This window comes from Cibotium barometz, chromosome 57, assembly GCF_041138505.1.
Source record: "Cibotium barometz isolate CiBa-2024 chromosome 57, ASM4113850v1, whole genome shotgun sequence".
Lineage (NCBI taxonomy): Eukaryota > Viridiplantae > Streptophyta > Polypodiopsida > Cyatheales > Cibotiaceae > Cibotium > Cibotium barometz.
In genome coordinates, this window is record NC_141102.1 from 13,838,745 (window position 1) to 13,855,845 (window position 17,101).

The window sequence follows — 17,101 nt, forward strand, 5'->3', positions numbered from 1 at the left end:
CCAGCCAGCTGACAATACAGAATTTGGAGAACCTACTTGGTAGGGTACCAACAATGAAAGCTTTGGAGAACCTGCTTGGTAGGTTGCCACCGGTGAAATCGTCATCGAGCTGATAGATATTTGTTTAATTATCTTGAAGATTTGATACCACGGGTAAAGTTTTCCCCAGGTGCCCGCAAAGCTTTGTTCTCAAAAAGTCTCTGCTGCTAAATACGAATCCAGAGAAAAGGAAGAGGAGGGGGACGGGGACAGGGACAGGGACAGATGGGGGCAGAAGGGGGGGGGGGGGCATATTGGGCCCCTGGTGTGCTGTACTGAGGACCAATCCACAGCATTCATACGCACAGGCATAAATCTTGCAGATGTTCATTTGTGCATTGTCTTGCTGGTGTCAACTGGGGTGACTACTCTGTGAATGACTCTCAAAAAAAGTGAGAACAATGCTCAGAGCTGCTGCTAATTTTGCTACTCATCATCCTCGAGCTCATTATCCTAATGATGAGAATCACAGCCAAAACCATGAGTCCAAGTCCATGCCTTGTGAGGTTTCACAGCCAACTGGCCATCAACTTAAGTAACAGGTCCTCTTCACCGAGTATCCAGATACTACTGAAAATCTTGAGCTAACTCCTCCACAGCTCTAGGATGCTAAAAAAGAGCAGGCTAGTTTAGTCAATGCCAGAATTCTGCATTTTGCAATCTACTATTGTAGCCCTATAGCTTCACATGTCATATTAGTGACTAGATTATACCCCTTGGTTGTGTGACGCCACTAGATCCTAGGATTATGATAGATACTAACCCAAAAGAGAGAGGTACGGTTATGTCATACTCAGCATAAACATAAAAACTGGCAAACTATTTACCAAGCTTTCAGTTTCAACCTTGCCGGAAACCTTCTTTGTACGAACCAAAAGGCTTATTATTAGCTAGTGAGTCTATACTTGCTGGCTTATATGTCCTGAAAAAACAATGTGACTCAATATTTACATTCATCATTTCCATCCAAAACTGTACCAGCCCCAGCACACACATGAAGTGAAGATATCGCCTTTTTCTAGAGTTTTGATCTAACTTTTAGCTTGCTGGCAAAGAGAAGCTCACCATGCTCTAAGAAGGCTGCTCCAAAACGATGATGAGAAGATAAGCTCGGACTTCGGAGCTTTCTGAAGCAAAGATCTCCTCAGCTGCAAAACACCAATGCTGCCATCTGCATATTCTATTTCCACATTCCAAGCTGGTGGCGATCTGTATTTCAAGAAACTCTCGTCTGAAGGAGGCGGGGGTGGGGAAGGTGGAGGTGGTGATGGGGGGGGAGGAGACGGGGGAGGTGGGGGAGGAGAGGGGGGTGGCGGTGAAGGTGAAGGTGGGGGAGGAGATGGAGGAGGTGGAGGTGGTGGTGAAGTTGACGACGATGAATTGTTGTAAGTGACAACCATGTAGATGCCATAGCCAATCATTGCGAGGCCAACTAGGGTGAACAAAAAGTTGATCACTTTCAGCAAAAGCTGGATGAACCCTCTGCAAGTCATCTTGTTGAGGCTCCCTGCTTCTCGAAACCCTGTGCAGATTGTGGTAGATGTAGGCTGATGCGACAACGGAGTACCATGACAACTTAAAAAACTAAAGAATGCTGTGAGGCTTTCTGCTTTTAAGGTTTCTGTTGCCAACAGACAGATGATAGTCGCTGCACAGTCCATGCTTAATAAAATGCAGAATGCACTACATGCAATGCAGCTTAGAGCACTCTAAGCTGATGGATCAAAGATTCCAAGATGCTGAAAGTTTAGGGTTTTCAAGATGTTAAACTAGGTTTTGATGATGAAAATACCTGTTGATGAGAGCACAGGCGGAAGAGGACACTGAACCTCTGCGTGATGGGACCTTCTGCGATTTCAAGGATAACCACGCCCCTCGGACGTCTGCGATAATAGGTCTCAGCGTTAATCCATGATTAGGGTTTCGAAGCAGAAGCAGTAAAATGGGCGTGGCTTATCCTTGTTTTTCTCTACATTACCAAGGATGGCGATCCATATGCATGTTCATAGAGACACGAGCTCTCACTCACACACACAGCACGTGTGCCACTTTTGTGGGTGCCTCTTTTTCTTTCCAATGAGCATACTAAAATGTAATAATAATACAATCATACTTCGTCTCAAAATATATTTATTTATTTATAATCATTCCTTAAAATAAGGGATATCTCAGGAGTGATTGATTAGCGGGAAGGTGGATTATTTCATTGGCTCACAACTAACCCCTGTCGCGTAAGCCCCGATACTGGGACCGAGCCGTTCTACCACCAAACTACGCACCCGTGGACTATTGCAAGGGTGAAAGAGTGTGTATTCAGCCTCGAGCATCTTTACTAGAATCCAATAGCCAGGAGCATACATGCACACCATGCCACCTCAAACCCACATGATGTCGCTCGTGCAATATAAAAGCCTTTACAATCCTCACCTCGACCTCCCCTCATGCCAAGACAAAACACTATGAAACCCAATGCATGTTGCACACTTTAAGATGACACCTCTCTCCCCTACACCAATGTGGAGGCTTTGTAAAGTTGAGCAGTCTACGATCCTCACGTGTGCATGGCACCAATCTCCTTGCATGTGTGTGTAATCTCTATGCAATTTCCCCATAGTGATTAGCATCTAGATATACTCTTCTCCTTGTGACTATCCAATGCTAGCTAGCATCTAGATATACTCTTCTCCTTGTGACTATCCAATGCTAGCTAGCAAGACTACTTGATTCACAACATCATGGTCACATGGCCATTAGCGTGCTAATGACCTTGCAAGCAAGAATCATTTATTAATTAGAATCGGAACAAGACTATGGCATGTCACTCTTAGTATGAAATTTGTGATGCACTATTAATTTGTCAAACAAAGGCTGGCCTCCCCAAGTCCATTCCTTATAATTCAAGATTAGGTGCACCCCCACTCCTCCATAATGAGCTCTTGTAAGGGGGATTTGGGAATGTTCTTAATGGTGCACCCCCACTCTGTAATGAGCTCTTGTAAGGGGGGTTTGGGAATGTTGTTATTGGTGTTTGTTCTATTGTCACTTTGGTTGTTCCATGATTGCATCAAGCTCCTACTTGAGGTGCTTACCTCTTGCTAAGGATGTTCTAACCCCTAAAACACTCTAATACAATTGATACAATAGCAATGCCCTTAGATTAGCTTAAATATCTTCTTTTTTCATTATCAAGATGACCTCGTTGTTGCAAAGGTGTAAAAACCTTTAGAGGGTCAAGTCCCCACATGTAAGGGTGTTGTAGCAAGTTTGGCCTACAAATTTTGTCTTCTCTTACAACAGTCACAACTTTGTAAAGATTCTCTTATCAACAACAAGGTACTCTATGTCACTTCATGGTGTGAAGTGAAAGGGACTTTGCAAGGATTTATTTTACTAGGAGAGGAAGGTAACTTAATCACTTTTAATAGTACTTTAAGCAAACTATGCTCTAAGCAAACTTTGAATAGTACTTAAAGCAAACTATGCTCTAACCGGTCATAAATAGAAACCTTTGTCTTATTTTCATAAAGATACAAGAAATTTGTTTCGCTTGCATTTGGTCGCAAGAATCTAATTCATGGATAATATCTAGCCAAAAATATGTAAAAAAGAAAAATCCTTATCATGTTGATGCCTAATAGCACACCAAAAAGACGGTGGATCATATTAAGTACAACAAGCAAGGTTGGGTAGAGCTTGTAATTATGCTAATATGTTAGCATGATATATTCTATACCTATGCATTTTTTGCCATAAGATAGGGTAGAGATTGTGCTCTCTTGTATAAATTCAAGATCAAATATGAAAGTTGGGTGTAAATTGCAGCAAACTGTTTTGATTTATGTTTACTTTAAGCTCATGCACTCGTCCTCTTAAAATTCTTATTCTTTCCTTTGCAATATCATCTTGAATTGTGGGAGCCTAAAGTGTGTGAAGGGGAACTTAGCCTTTGCAAGGCTTTGATACCATGTCAAAATTATGGGGAGTATGCACAACGGAAGCAATAGTTGATGGCAAGATAGAGCAACATATATGAGAGAGAGAAAGAACACAAGATGTATAGAAAGCTTCTATATTACCTTCTATTTCAGCCACTCCAAAGTTGGCTTGACATTCACCTTGTGAATGTATTGATTGTGTTATGTTACAAAAAGTGAGGCCTCATGCACTTTATATAGGGTCCACCAAGGGTTAGGGTCGGGCCACCCTAGATCCCTTTTCCACCCACATGCCCACTTTATATAGGGTCCACCAAGGGTTAGGGTCGGGCCACCCTATATCCCTTTTCCACCCACATGCCCACTTTATTTAGAGCGTGTTCACACCTACATGACCTCTTTCTCTCATCCTTTATCACTTGTACATCATATATTTCAATATCTAACATCATTCATCTCTTTCATGCCTCTCTTGACAACATCCTAATAGTCTTTGGGTTGGCTTCCAAGTGTAAATTCTTCACTTTAGAGAACTTGGCAGTATAAATAATTAGCTATGAATATGTTATATAAAGTCATCCTTACTATTTATACATTTAAAACTTTAAGCACGTGATGGGGTTGCCTATTCTCAAAAAAAGGTGAACGTTGACCTTGAAGCCCTTGAAGTCACTAATCTCTTTAGTAAGTGGTAACACCCTTTTTGGGTTTGACACATTTTGTATACTTATTTATACATTTTGCTATACTTATTTGTACATATATACATTTTGATATACATATATACATTTTGATATACATTGATATAGAGACAAAAAACATTAGCCACCAAGAGTTATGTTTTTGAGTCCGTGTGAGACTCATGTCATAAAGCCAATTATTTGTTTGTTTTTAGACTTTCTCATGCCTTGATTGGCCACAATGTGAACATATGGACTAGTATATAAGTCACTTGTGATGACTAGTGTATGGACACACTCTTTGGCTAACTTGCACCTTGATCGGCCATAGTGTGCATATGGCCTAGTATGTAAGTCACTTTGTGACTATAGTATGGACACACTCTTTGGCTAACTTGCACCTTGATCGGCCATAGCGTGAACATATGGCCTAGTATGTAAGTCACTTTGTGACTATAGTATGGACACACTCTTTGCTAGCTTGTGACTACTATTGTATGGACACACTTTGCTACTATTTTATGGACACTATCTTTTAGCCTTTTTCATGTCTTGATTGGCCACAACATGAACGTATGGCATGGTATATGTAAGTCACTTGTGACTATTAAATGGGCACACTCTTTGCTAACTTGTGTGTGAGAGGGAGTGAGCTTAAGAGATTTCATAATGTTATGCATTGTGCTGCTTTGATTCTTGTTTTATGTTTATGCAAGTGATTGAATCAAAGATCTTAAGTGAGAGAGTGAGCCATCTAGTATTGCAGAGAGGCTGCCAATTGAGTGACATGTCTAGTGTTATAGAGATATTGTGATGAGTGACACATCATTCGAGCGCAAGTGGAGGAGAGGAGGGGCCAAATGAAAGTTGTACTTTAGAGCATAGCTTAGTGGTGGATAACAAGTAAGTTCCCAATGATAACTAAATTTCATTCTAGACTAGATGAGGGTGGGACGTAACATCTTTGGCACCATTACCAATGAATGGCTTGTTGCCTTCCCTTTTTTACATTACTAGCTCTACTCATTAGATGTGTAAATCTTACCCATGGCTCTTGTGAGCATCATGATTTTTGTGAGTAAAGAAGAAAGGATTGTTTTGGTGTTTAAAAGGTTGCTTTTGAGTTTTTAGCTTTTTTTTGCATCGAAGGATTTTCACCTTTGTTAACATTGGAGAAATATTATCAATGAGAGTTGTTGCATAGAATAGGTTTTATTTTTGTTCAATTTTTGCATTCATTCTTTTTTTTAAATCAAAAGCTTAAAATATATATAAAAACTATGTATGTTTTCAATTGTTTGTTAGATTTGGTGTATATATGTTTTATGTATTCATTGGAACCTAGCTCAAATTTGCATAAGTGGTTACTAAGACAGTTCTTAAAAGTGTTTTTCTGTGATGTATGCAGCAAGTTCTTTGCTCAATTCTCTAAATTAGTTGTGAGGTTTATTTACAATTGAAATGGAGTGATCATAAAGCTCAGATTAGGGACAAATCATCAAGGATTAATACAAGATTAAGGATAATTGCATACACTGGCCATGATGCCTAAGTGAGTTAACCTCCCACCAAGATAATGGCTATCAAGCTTGCCATGAGCCCTAGACCATGAGTGGCTAGCTCCAAGAAAGGAGCCAAGATATCAAAAGGTAGAAAGGTAAAAAGGTAAAATGATAGTCCATGAGCTCCCCCCCTTTCATACTTGAGCCCATGACCAAGGTCCTAGACCTAAACTAAAGGTGTTGCTTCATTACAAACCATCCCCTCCTATAATGATTTCATCCTCGAAATCAAAGGGTGGTCATGCCCAAATAATAGACATATACAAGTGGTTATGTGCAAAAGCCAAAAATCACATCCATGACAGAATGTCGTTGTAGCAGACCCATACATGAATCATATGCCCCCAGGGTCAAATGGAAAGGATGAAGGGCTCCCGTCCGATGATGAGGCTATCTATGCAACCGCTTGGATCGAAAGGAAATCCGAGGCATACAAAATCCAAGGCAATGGCCCCATGATTATCTGGTACAAGTGGAGAGGAAAAGGAACCACTGTCGAGATGAAGCTAGTCGAGTATCCTCCAGGATCAAATGGAAAAGACACTAGTGTCGCCTTGAAGATGAAGTAATCCACACAAGTGTGACCACATAGATGGAATATAAATCCAAACCATGTAGGCTCCAAAGCAATGACTCTCAAACCACTTGGATTGAATGGAAAATGTAGAGAGCCAATGTCAGTGTCATGGCCAATCCTCCTGGCTCAAATGGATAGACACCCATGTCAATGATGTAACTCGCTATAACTATGCCTGGGTCAAATGGATAGCCAAAGTGTAGATGATATAACCATGGAATCAATGTGTGACCACCTAGATCAAAAAGGAAGTATCCAAACTCCTCATCCAAAGTGAAATGACCACCAGAAATATCATCAAATCCATGGTCCAAATAACTGCTCAGTGAGAATCTGGATGTGATGCATGTAAATCCACATAATGCACCATATAATCAGATACCATGCATCCCAAATGACATACTGCATCCAAAAGTAAATGTCATGGCTCCAAAGAAAACAAGATCGTGTCGACATCCATAGAAGCCAAAAGAACATACCTTAAGGTCGGCATCATGCGAGGGTAAGAGTGAACCAATGTCGTCATCCCATGTAGTGAGGCAGTCCGGGGCGGGCAACAAGAAGAGCGGCCTCTAAGCACTCCTCAAGGCCCCCGTGTTGCTCAATGGGCTTGGGGCACAATGCAACACAAACATAAGAACCCCAAAACCACACACCCAACAAGAAAAGGGGCACCACCTAGTTATGTGTGTGAACTAGGACACCAAAAATCTTTCCTTGTAGTAAATCAATACAAGCTAACCATATACATCAATAAAAAGTCACACACACTCTCAACAAACACTCATAACATATGATATTGTGTGTGGAGGAGACTAGCATAATACAAATGGATGCACACCAAACTTGGAGAAGAACATAGAGAGACAATATAAGCTTGATTTTGTTGTCGGTATACACATGGTCTTAAGGTTACGGGAGCCCTCTCACCATACAACCCTCTTACCATGGAATGAAAGGCAACAAATCAAAAACAGGCCCTCAAGCCGCCAAGCATAAAATCACACCACAAAATATAAGGATCAAATTTACCTTAAATCAAAAATCAGACCGCTTCGCTAAATAAACTTTGGAGATGTAGGAGTCCAAGATTTTGTACACAATTGCACCCAAACTACTAATCTTATTGATGCACAAAGGCAAGATACAATTATGATAGGGAGTATGGCATCACTCAAGCCCTCACAATGACATAACTAGTTTCAAGCTTCAACCTTCACTATCTCCTTCCACACTAGAATTAGGAGTGGTGTACAATGTGTGTAATCTCTCTCTACAAGGAATGGAGGGGGCTCTATTTATAGGTTTGAGAAGCCCCAATTAGGATTAAGCCTAATCAATCTTATTATGAAAAATCATAGATTATGGATTTTTTATTTTGAAATGAGAGTGGGCCTCTTCTTATCCCTTGAGTCACATGGATGTGGGCTCAAGGTGAGAGAATTATTGAAGATGAGAGGAGAGTGTGATGTAGAGGTTTGAGCAAATAACTTGTAGTAATGCCTACTCCAAAAGTAGTAGAGTGGGTGCTTATCTACAAATGTTAGTGTGGTTAGTAGTTAGTAATCACTATAAAAGGTTAGTAATACAATGTACAAAATGAGTGAGAGGAGTAAAGATTTGGAAAGATCCTTTGTGTGGTTGAAAGCTCGAAGAAGCTTGGATTCTTCCATGTGTAGATCTTTAAGTTAACCGCCGATCTCCCTCTTGCATTTGACGCCACAAAAGTTGATTAAGGTGAAGAACATGGGGGTTTTTGTAGATGGAAACCCCATATTTGCAGAGGTTAATATGATACATTCATGCTAAATTTTTATGTATTTTTTGATATTGGGAAAATAATTTAGTAATATGGGAGTAGTAGGGAGAGAAATGGAGATGAGATATGGGTGTAGAGTAGATATGAGAGCAAATGGAGATGGAAGGAGAGGAAAAAGGTGGAGAGGATGATCTAGGACATGAAGTTTGCAGGTTTGATGGAGTGAGAAAGGAATGAGTAAGTGTGTAGGTGATGAATGTGTAAGGGAGGTGAGAAGAGACTAGGTGTACCTTGCCAAAAAGTGGGCAGACTGGGGTCCAATAAAAAATTCATATCTCACCGCCATTAGCTCCAAAAATTCTCAAAAAAATTCCTCAGCTCCCGAGCTAACTTTTGTCTTTTGGTGACCAGTCCAAATTTGGAGTGGAGGTTGGCGCAAAAAATTCAGCAGAATCATGTATTTTTTTGAATTTTTAAAATCTTTGTGTGGGTCCCCATTGGTGGAATTTCTTGATAGCTCCAAGAGTGAGCCCCCCCAATACATCATACCCTGACCTTAGAGACTCAAGTGTATGTGGACACTTGCATGGAGGAGATTTTTTCCATTTTATGAAGGATTTACATAATAAGAAAAAACAAGCTAGTATTTAACTAGTCAACATATCATGACAATATGGTTATTATGATAGGAAAATAAAATAAACAAAGAGATCTAATTGTGAATAAAATATACAAAAATAATTGATATATGAAAAAGTATTTAATGAAAATATATAAAATATTTAATAGTAAAAAATATATACAAAAATACTAAACTATGGAAGTCAAAAGGGAGGGAGACCCTCATTATTTTAGGGTAGATGAGAGAATAAAAGATGAAATAGTCTAAGGGAAAAAGTGATTTGGGTAGTGGGCTTTCTACATGGTGTGGGTAGAAATGTGAGGGCATAGGATTTACTTATGTATGGTGAAGTTGAAGCATATGTACAATGATGGTCCAAAAGTATTATGAAAAACCTTATGACCCAGCAAGATTACTTCATCCTCACCAATATGACATTTGTCGGGATTGAGTTGGCCCCCCATGTCGTAGAGTTTCTTCAAGCCTTCTTCCACCCTCTGCACATGCAATGACTTAGAGCTATAGATGCAAAAATCATCTATGAACACTCTAATGGATTTCCCAAAGAATGCTTGAAACACCATGTTCATGAAACGTTGAAATGTCGCTGGAGCATTGGTTAAACCAAACGGCATGACTCTGAAAGCATAACAACCCCAAGGAGTGATGAAGGTTGTTTTCAATTGATCCTCCACCAATTTGAAAGTAACTCGAGTAGCCATCACATATTGTATACTTCTCATGACCTGCTACCTCATTTAGGATCTCATCTTGAAATGGAAGAGGAAAGTGGTCCCTTTTTGTCGCCTCGTTGAGTGGACGATAGTCCACACACACCCTCCATTTGCCGTTCTTCTTGGGAGTGACCACAACGGGAGAGACCCACTCTGAATTTTCTACAGGATATATGAACCCCGCTGCTAGAAGCTTCCTCACTTCTTTGAGTAGTGCTTGCTCCTTGATGACTCCTAGTCTTCGTAGCTTTTGTGCCTTAGGTTTGGCTTCTGGCTTTAGCTCAATCTTGTGTTGAATGGCCTCTACGCCACGCACATCTGTGTAATCTTTAGCAAAAAACCTAGGAAATTTCCTTAGTACACATTTAAACTCCTCTCCTTCCTCCGATGTAAGCGTTTTTGAGAGCATAGCATCAAACATTTCTTCATCATGCACAATTTGGTCTTCTTGAGAGCCTACCTCCTCCAAACCTTGACAGGGTGTCTCTTTGTCTTTTGCTCTGAATCTTACCCCCATGACTTCAATGGAAGACTTCTCTTCCATAGTGCTACTGCTGCTTTCTTCCTCTGAGGCGTCATCGGTCCAATCCTCCTCTGTTTCGCCTTGAGAAGATTCTTCATTTATCTCCTCTTGTCGTTGCTCCTTCATGTCAAAGATAATCTTCTTACGATTTTCATTCCTGCAAATTAACTTTCCATTTTCCCAATCCTGCAAAGCTCGCATTCTCATTAGCCATGGTCTACCTAGGATAAATGGATAACCACTTCCCTTGGTAGACATAACATAAAAATCAACAACCTTCTTAATGCCAAAACTTCCACAGAAACATTCTTACAAATCCCAAGACACTTTGCTTTGCTATTGTTTGCCATTTTCACCTTAATTTCAGGTGTTTCATGAATATGCATGCCTAGTTTTTGCATAAGGTCCTCTGTCATGATACAAATTTGTGCACCCCCATCTACTAGACCCTTCTTAACTAGCCTTCCCTTGATGTAGCAATCTAATATAGGTGTAATGTCCTCATCCATCTCGGCTTGTGAAATTTTTACAACAGGCACATTCTCTTTTGTTTTTCTCCTAGTGCTCACGGCCTTTGTTAATTCCCTCCTAACTTGTGGACATAAGGCTAGAAATTGAGGCCACGAGATATCAGGACCCTTACCTCTCATGTCTTCCAAAAGGTTGTATGGAGCCATACCATGTCCAAGGGGGAAATCTTGGAGGTTTATACGACGTCGTCTCCTCTTGACTTCCTTGTTTTCCTTCACTTTCTTTCCTCGTCCATGGTCACTTTGTGATGCCACACCCTCCTTTTCCTTCTCTTTTCCATGCCCTCGTTTGACACCATTTGCTTCAATGTCTACCTCCTTGGCCTTTGTTACCTCTACCACATGTACATTTGGGTCCGGCAAGGGTGGCATTCCTTCCACTCCTCGTGGAGGTGGTCTTGTTGCATTGGGCCTCTACAAAATCATCGGTTGTTGTTGACTAGTGCCTTCACCTGCATTCATCACTCACTGGATAATTCATGTTAGGCTTCCCTGGCTCCCCACGAGGCCAAGGACAATTATACATCCCATGCCCTGACTCTCCGCAATTCCAACATTGCAAGAGTCGCCTAGGTCGTTGCTCTCGTTCTTCAACCCTTTTAGCTTGGCCCTTCTGTTCCACAGCTTGTGCAAAGTGGATAGACAAGTTATTTAAAGACTCATTTAACTTTTCTATCACCTCGACTGTGACCTCAGGTAATTCTCTACGAGTGCAAGACTGTACCTCTTCCCTAGGCTTTGAGTCATCAAAGATAAAGCCCCCCCCAAGCATACACCTCATCTTTCGGAGTTTCTTGGTAGCCCTAGCCTCAGCAGCATCAAATGTTGTGGGCTCTCCTAACTCTACTTGCAATTTTAGTGATGGGTACATCCCTGCAATAAATCTCTCCTTCTTCAAGAATTCTGCACCATCTCCAAGGTTAGGAAGACTACGCAACCAAAGAGTCCAAAGACGTAAGAATTCTTGCTTATAACTCAAGTAGTCCTCTAGATCCTTTTGCTTATGAGCAACTATTTCTTGCCATAGCTTTTGTGTATTCAAAGGAGTGAAGTAATTGTCTCTAAAAAGTTGCATGACCCCCTTGTAATCTACTCGTGCGGGTGCAGGTAGAGATTGAAACCAAGTGGAAGCATCTCTTCGTAGGACCAACTCAAACATGTCTAAGCATTCTTGGTCTCCTACCACTCTCTTTATGTGGAGTGCCATTCTAAAGTTTGATAAGAATAACTCGGCATCCTCACCGGGCTCTCCAAAGAATAAGGGATAGCCACTCATTTGCCTAGTGGTATCCATGCTTGAGAAGAAGGAGGCACAAATATGATTGCACAAAGGTCTTCCTTCACTCTCTTTCTCTCTCACTCCTTTTTTTCTTTTTTCTTTTTTTTTTCTTTTTTTTCTTTTTCAAAGAAGAATGAAAATGTAGACGTCAAAGCTTATGTCATAATGAATCAAAGGCAAAATAAATGGATTAACTGAGGCATTAATGGCTGCTACTTGCCTAGGTCCAAACATACGACGAATGACACGCTGAAATTGTAACTTACTACCAACAACTATGTGTATTTCTTGCCTAGCATAAGAGATTGGCCTACAGTATAAGTCTTCTTGATTCATAAAACTAAACTAAAACAAGATGAAAATATGCACATCAAAGGAAATGGTGTAATCTACAATGGGAAGTATGACAGGATTAGGTGATGCTAAAATCTCACTTAGTCTTTCTGGACCAAAAAGAAGAACCATGCGTTGTTGGTAGAAAATCTTTCTATCAATGCAAACATTCACTCTAATGGAGTGCACCCAATGAAACTGGTTGAATTGAATCCCAAGAGGATTAGGAGGAGGTGGATTGTTCATGAAAGATCACACAAAAGTACCACTTTCCTTCTTAAAATATGATACCCAACAAGCAAACAAGGAAATTTATGTGTTAGAGAGATCGATGTACCTTAAATACCCATTCAAAAACTGCTCGATCCTCAGTGGAGGCACCAAAATTGAGGTAGTCCGGGACGGGCAACAAGAAGAGCGGCCTCTAAGCACTCCTCAAGGCTCCCGTGTTGCTCAATGGGCTTGGGGCACAACACAACACAAACATAAGAACCCCAAAACCACACACCCAACAAGAAAAGGGGCACCACCTAGTTATGTGTGTGAACTAGGACACCAAAAATCTTTCCTTGTAGCAAATCAATACAAGCTAACCATATACATCAATCAAAAGGCACACACACTCTCAACAAACACTCATAACATATGATATTGTGTGTGGAGGAGACTAGCATAATACAAATGGATGCACACCAAACTTGGAGAAGAACATAGAGAGACAATATAAGCTTGATTTTGTTGTCGGTATACACATGGTCTTAAGGTTACGGGAGCCCTCTCACCATACAACCCTCTTACCATGGAATGAAAGGCAACAAATCAAAAACAGGCCCTCAAGCCGCCAAGCATAAAATCACACCACAAAATATAAGGATCAAATTTACCTTAAATCAAAAATCGGACCACTTCGCTAAATAAACTTTGGAGATGTAGGAGTCCAAGATTTTGTACACAATTGCACCCAAACTACTAATCTTATTGATGCACAAAGGCAAGATACAATTATGATAGGGAGTATGGCATCACTCAAGCCCTCACAATGACATAACTAGCTTCAAGCTTCAAGCTTCACTATCTCCTTACACACTAGAATTAGGAGTGGTGTACAATGTGTGTAATCTCTCTCTACAAGGAATGGAGGGGGCTCTATTTATAGGTTTGAGAAGCTCCAATTAGGATTAAGCCTAATCAATCTTATTATGGAAAATCATAGATTATGGATTTTTTATTTTGAAATGAGAGTGGGCCTCTTCTTATCCCTTGAGTCACATGGATGTGGGCTCAAGGTGAGAGAATTATTAAAGATGAGAGGAGAGTGTGATGTAGAGGTTTGAGCAAATAACTTGTAGTAATGCCTACTCCAAAAGTAGTAGAGTGGGTGCTTATTTACAAATGTTAGTGTGGTTAGTAGTTAGTAATCACTATAAAAGGTTATTAATACAATGTACAAAGTGAGTGAGAGGAGTAAAGATTTGGAAAGATCCTTTGTGTGGTTGAAAGCTCGAAGAAGCTTGGATTCTCCCATGTGTAGATCTTTAAGTTAACCACCGATCTCCCTCTTGCATTTGACGCCACAAAAGTTGATTGAGGTGAAGAACATGGGGGTTTTTGTAGATGGAAACCCCATATTTGCAGAGGTTAATATGATACATTCATGCTAAATTTTTATGTATTTTTTGATATTGGGAAAATAATTTAGTAATATGGGAGTAGTAGGGAGAGAAATGGAGATGAGATATGGGTGTAGAGTAGATATGAGAGCAAATGGAGATGGAAGGAGAGGAAAAAGGTGGAGAGGATGAGAGAGGACATGAAGTTTGCAGGTTTGATGGAGTGAGAAAGGAATGAGTAAGTGTGTAGGTGATGAATGTGTAAGGGAGGTGAGAAGAGACTAGGTGTACCTTGCCAAAAAGCGGGCAGACTGGGGTCCAATAAAAAATTTATATTTCACCGCCATTAGCTCCAAAAATTCTCAAAAAAATTGAGCATATTCCTCAGCTCCCGAGCTAACTTTTGTCTTTTGGTAACCAGTCCAAATTCGGAGTGGAGGCGGGCGCAAAAAATTCAGCAGAATCATGTATTTTTTTAAATTTTTAAAATCTTTGTGTGGGTCCCCATTGGTGGAATTTCTTGATAGCTCCAAGAGTGAGCCCCCCCCCCAATACATCATACCCTGACCTTAGAGACTCAAGTGTATGTGGACACTTGCATGGAGGAGATTTTTTCCATTTTATGAAGGATTTACATAATAAGAAAAAACAAGCTAGTATTTAACTAATCAACATATCATGACAATATGGTTATTATGATAGGAAAATAAAATAAACAAAGAGATCTAATTGTGAATGAAATATACAAAAATAATTGATATATGAAAAAGTATTTAATAAAAATATATAAAATATTTAATAGTAAAAAATATATACAAAAATACTAAACTATGGAAGTCAAAAGGGAGGGAGACCCTCATTATTTTAGGGTAGATGAGAGAATAAAAGATGAAATAGTCTAAGGGAAAAAGTGATTTGGGTAGTAGGCTTTCTACATGGTGTGGGTAGAAATGTGAGGGCATAGGATTTACTTATGTATGGTGAAGTTGAAGCATATGTACAATGATGGTCCAAAAGTATTATGAAGAATAATAATAATAGTAATAAATAAATAAAAATATATTTAGGTTTTGTAATACACACACCTAATGAAGTATTTACATAACTAGAGAAAATAGAGACCCCCATATTTAGGCCCTTATATGAAATGAAATATTTACACAAAATAGGCCGTAATAATTTTATTTATTTTTGATGAGTAGCTAGCAAAAAATATATATATAGAAGATATGGGTAAAGTCCCTAACGCACACACGCCTATTTACAGTGAAAAGGTATTTATGAAAAAGAGTTTATATGATCTTCCTTGGCCGAGGTAGCTTCTTGTGGTAATGTGGATAGTCAAAAAATGGCTATCAGTAGCATCACTTAAAATGTCAAAAACATGATCCACCACATCAATAGGTATATGGACATGAGCCAAACCATGCACTACCTCCTCATGTGCAAAACCCTCTATGTGTGTATGATGATTTAAGATATCAATATAATCATCAACATCATCATAATCATCGCTTAAATGAAGAGGTATCGTCACATGAAAGACAAATGGTATCATCTCCTAAATAATCATCTATGGCATACCCAAGGCCTCCAAGGTCATCCTCATAAACATGGTCTATCTCCATCAGTGATGCCCCTATGTGGCCTATATCCCATGATAAATCTATCTCCAACAATATAGGATCTAAGGAGATGTCTAAATCAAATGCAAATCTCTCAAGATCTATACCATATGATCTACTATGGATATGATGATCATCCATCAAGTCATTGACCATGTCATCCTCCTCACAATCTCTAAAATCTTCATCATGATCATGGTATGTATCCATCAATGGAATCCATATATAACCTATATCCAAAGATAGGTCAATCTCTCTAATCATTGGATCTAGAAAAATACCCAAATCAAATGCAAAGCCCTCTAGATCCATATGCATAATCATCTCTCTCCTATGAAGCCTCACCTCAACAAAATCATTGCTATGCTCATGTGCAATACTTGATTGTCCAAGTACATGCACCACAATCTTCTTCTTGCAATGCTTCTCCAAGAACTCAAGATTTGGGAATCTAGGGTTTGATCTTAAAGAAATTAGGCCTGAAGGATTGATATTTGAAACTGCAGTGGAAGAAAATCACTCAATATTGGTTACTAAAATCTGTGCAAACCCTAATTTTAAAAATCAAGAAAAAATCAAGAAATCAAGATTAATAAGATCAAGAAATCAAACAGTATAGTGGATTAGGGTTCTAAAAATAATTATTAATATAAATTTGAAATGATTAACACAAATTTCATTGCTAATCTTGTCAGAACAAGAAATTAGCAGTTCTGAAAACTGTGTAAAAATCAATTTCAAAAATAATTAACACTAATCAAGATCAAGAAAATTCATTTCAAAAAATCTGGATTAGTAGTAATTCGAAAATGATTATTATTAATCAATATCAAGAAAATACATTCTAAAAATTAGATTAAGCATAATCTAAAAATGATTATCACTAATCACTCCTTAAGCAAGGATCTAAGCCAAGAGCTTTGATACCAATTGAAATGGAGTGATCATAAAGCTTAGATTAGGGATAAATCATCATGAATTAATATAAGATTAAGGATAATCTCATATACTGGCCATGATGCCTAAGTGAGTTAACCTCCCACCAAGAGGATGGCTATCAAGCTTGCCATGAGCCCTAGACCACCATCTCCAAGAAAGGAGCCAAGATGTCAAAAGGTTTCAAAAGGTAGAAAGATAAAATGATAGTCCATGACCCCCACACCCCCCTCTTTTATACTTCAGCTCATGACCAAGGTCACCTAAACTAAACGTGTTGCTTCATTACAACAATAGCGGGCTAGATAAGAGAATGGAGGGTAGAGAAAGATCATGATTATTTCATTTGGGAACAAA

The 17,101-nt window shown here is 39.3% G+C and overlaps 1 protein-coding gene across 3 annotated transcripts in view; it reads right to left on the reverse strand.

Moving 5' to 3' along the window:
* Window positions 1–2,067, reverse strand: part of LOC147606459 (tobamovirus multiplication protein 2A-like) — an 82,997-nt gene extending 80,930 nt beyond the window's left edge. Inside the window, exons 1-3 of one of the 3 annotated variants that reach the window (XM_086791656.1) lie at window positions 2,018–2,067; window positions 1,832–1,922; window positions 1,105–1,561 (exon numbers count right to left, since the gene is read on the reverse strand). In XM_086791656.1, the coding sequence (XP_086647782.1) occupies window positions 1,105–1,532 (428 nt within the window). In that variant the 5' untranslated portion in view covers window positions 1,533–1,561; window positions 1,832–1,922; window positions 2,018–2,067. Of the gene's footprint in view, window positions 1–1,104; window positions 1,627–1,831 lie in introns of those variants that run through there. The other 2 variants (XM_086791655.1, XM_086791654.1) reach the window with 2 other exon arrangements.
* Between the last annotated feature and the right edge of the window lie 15,034 nt (window positions 2,068–17,101).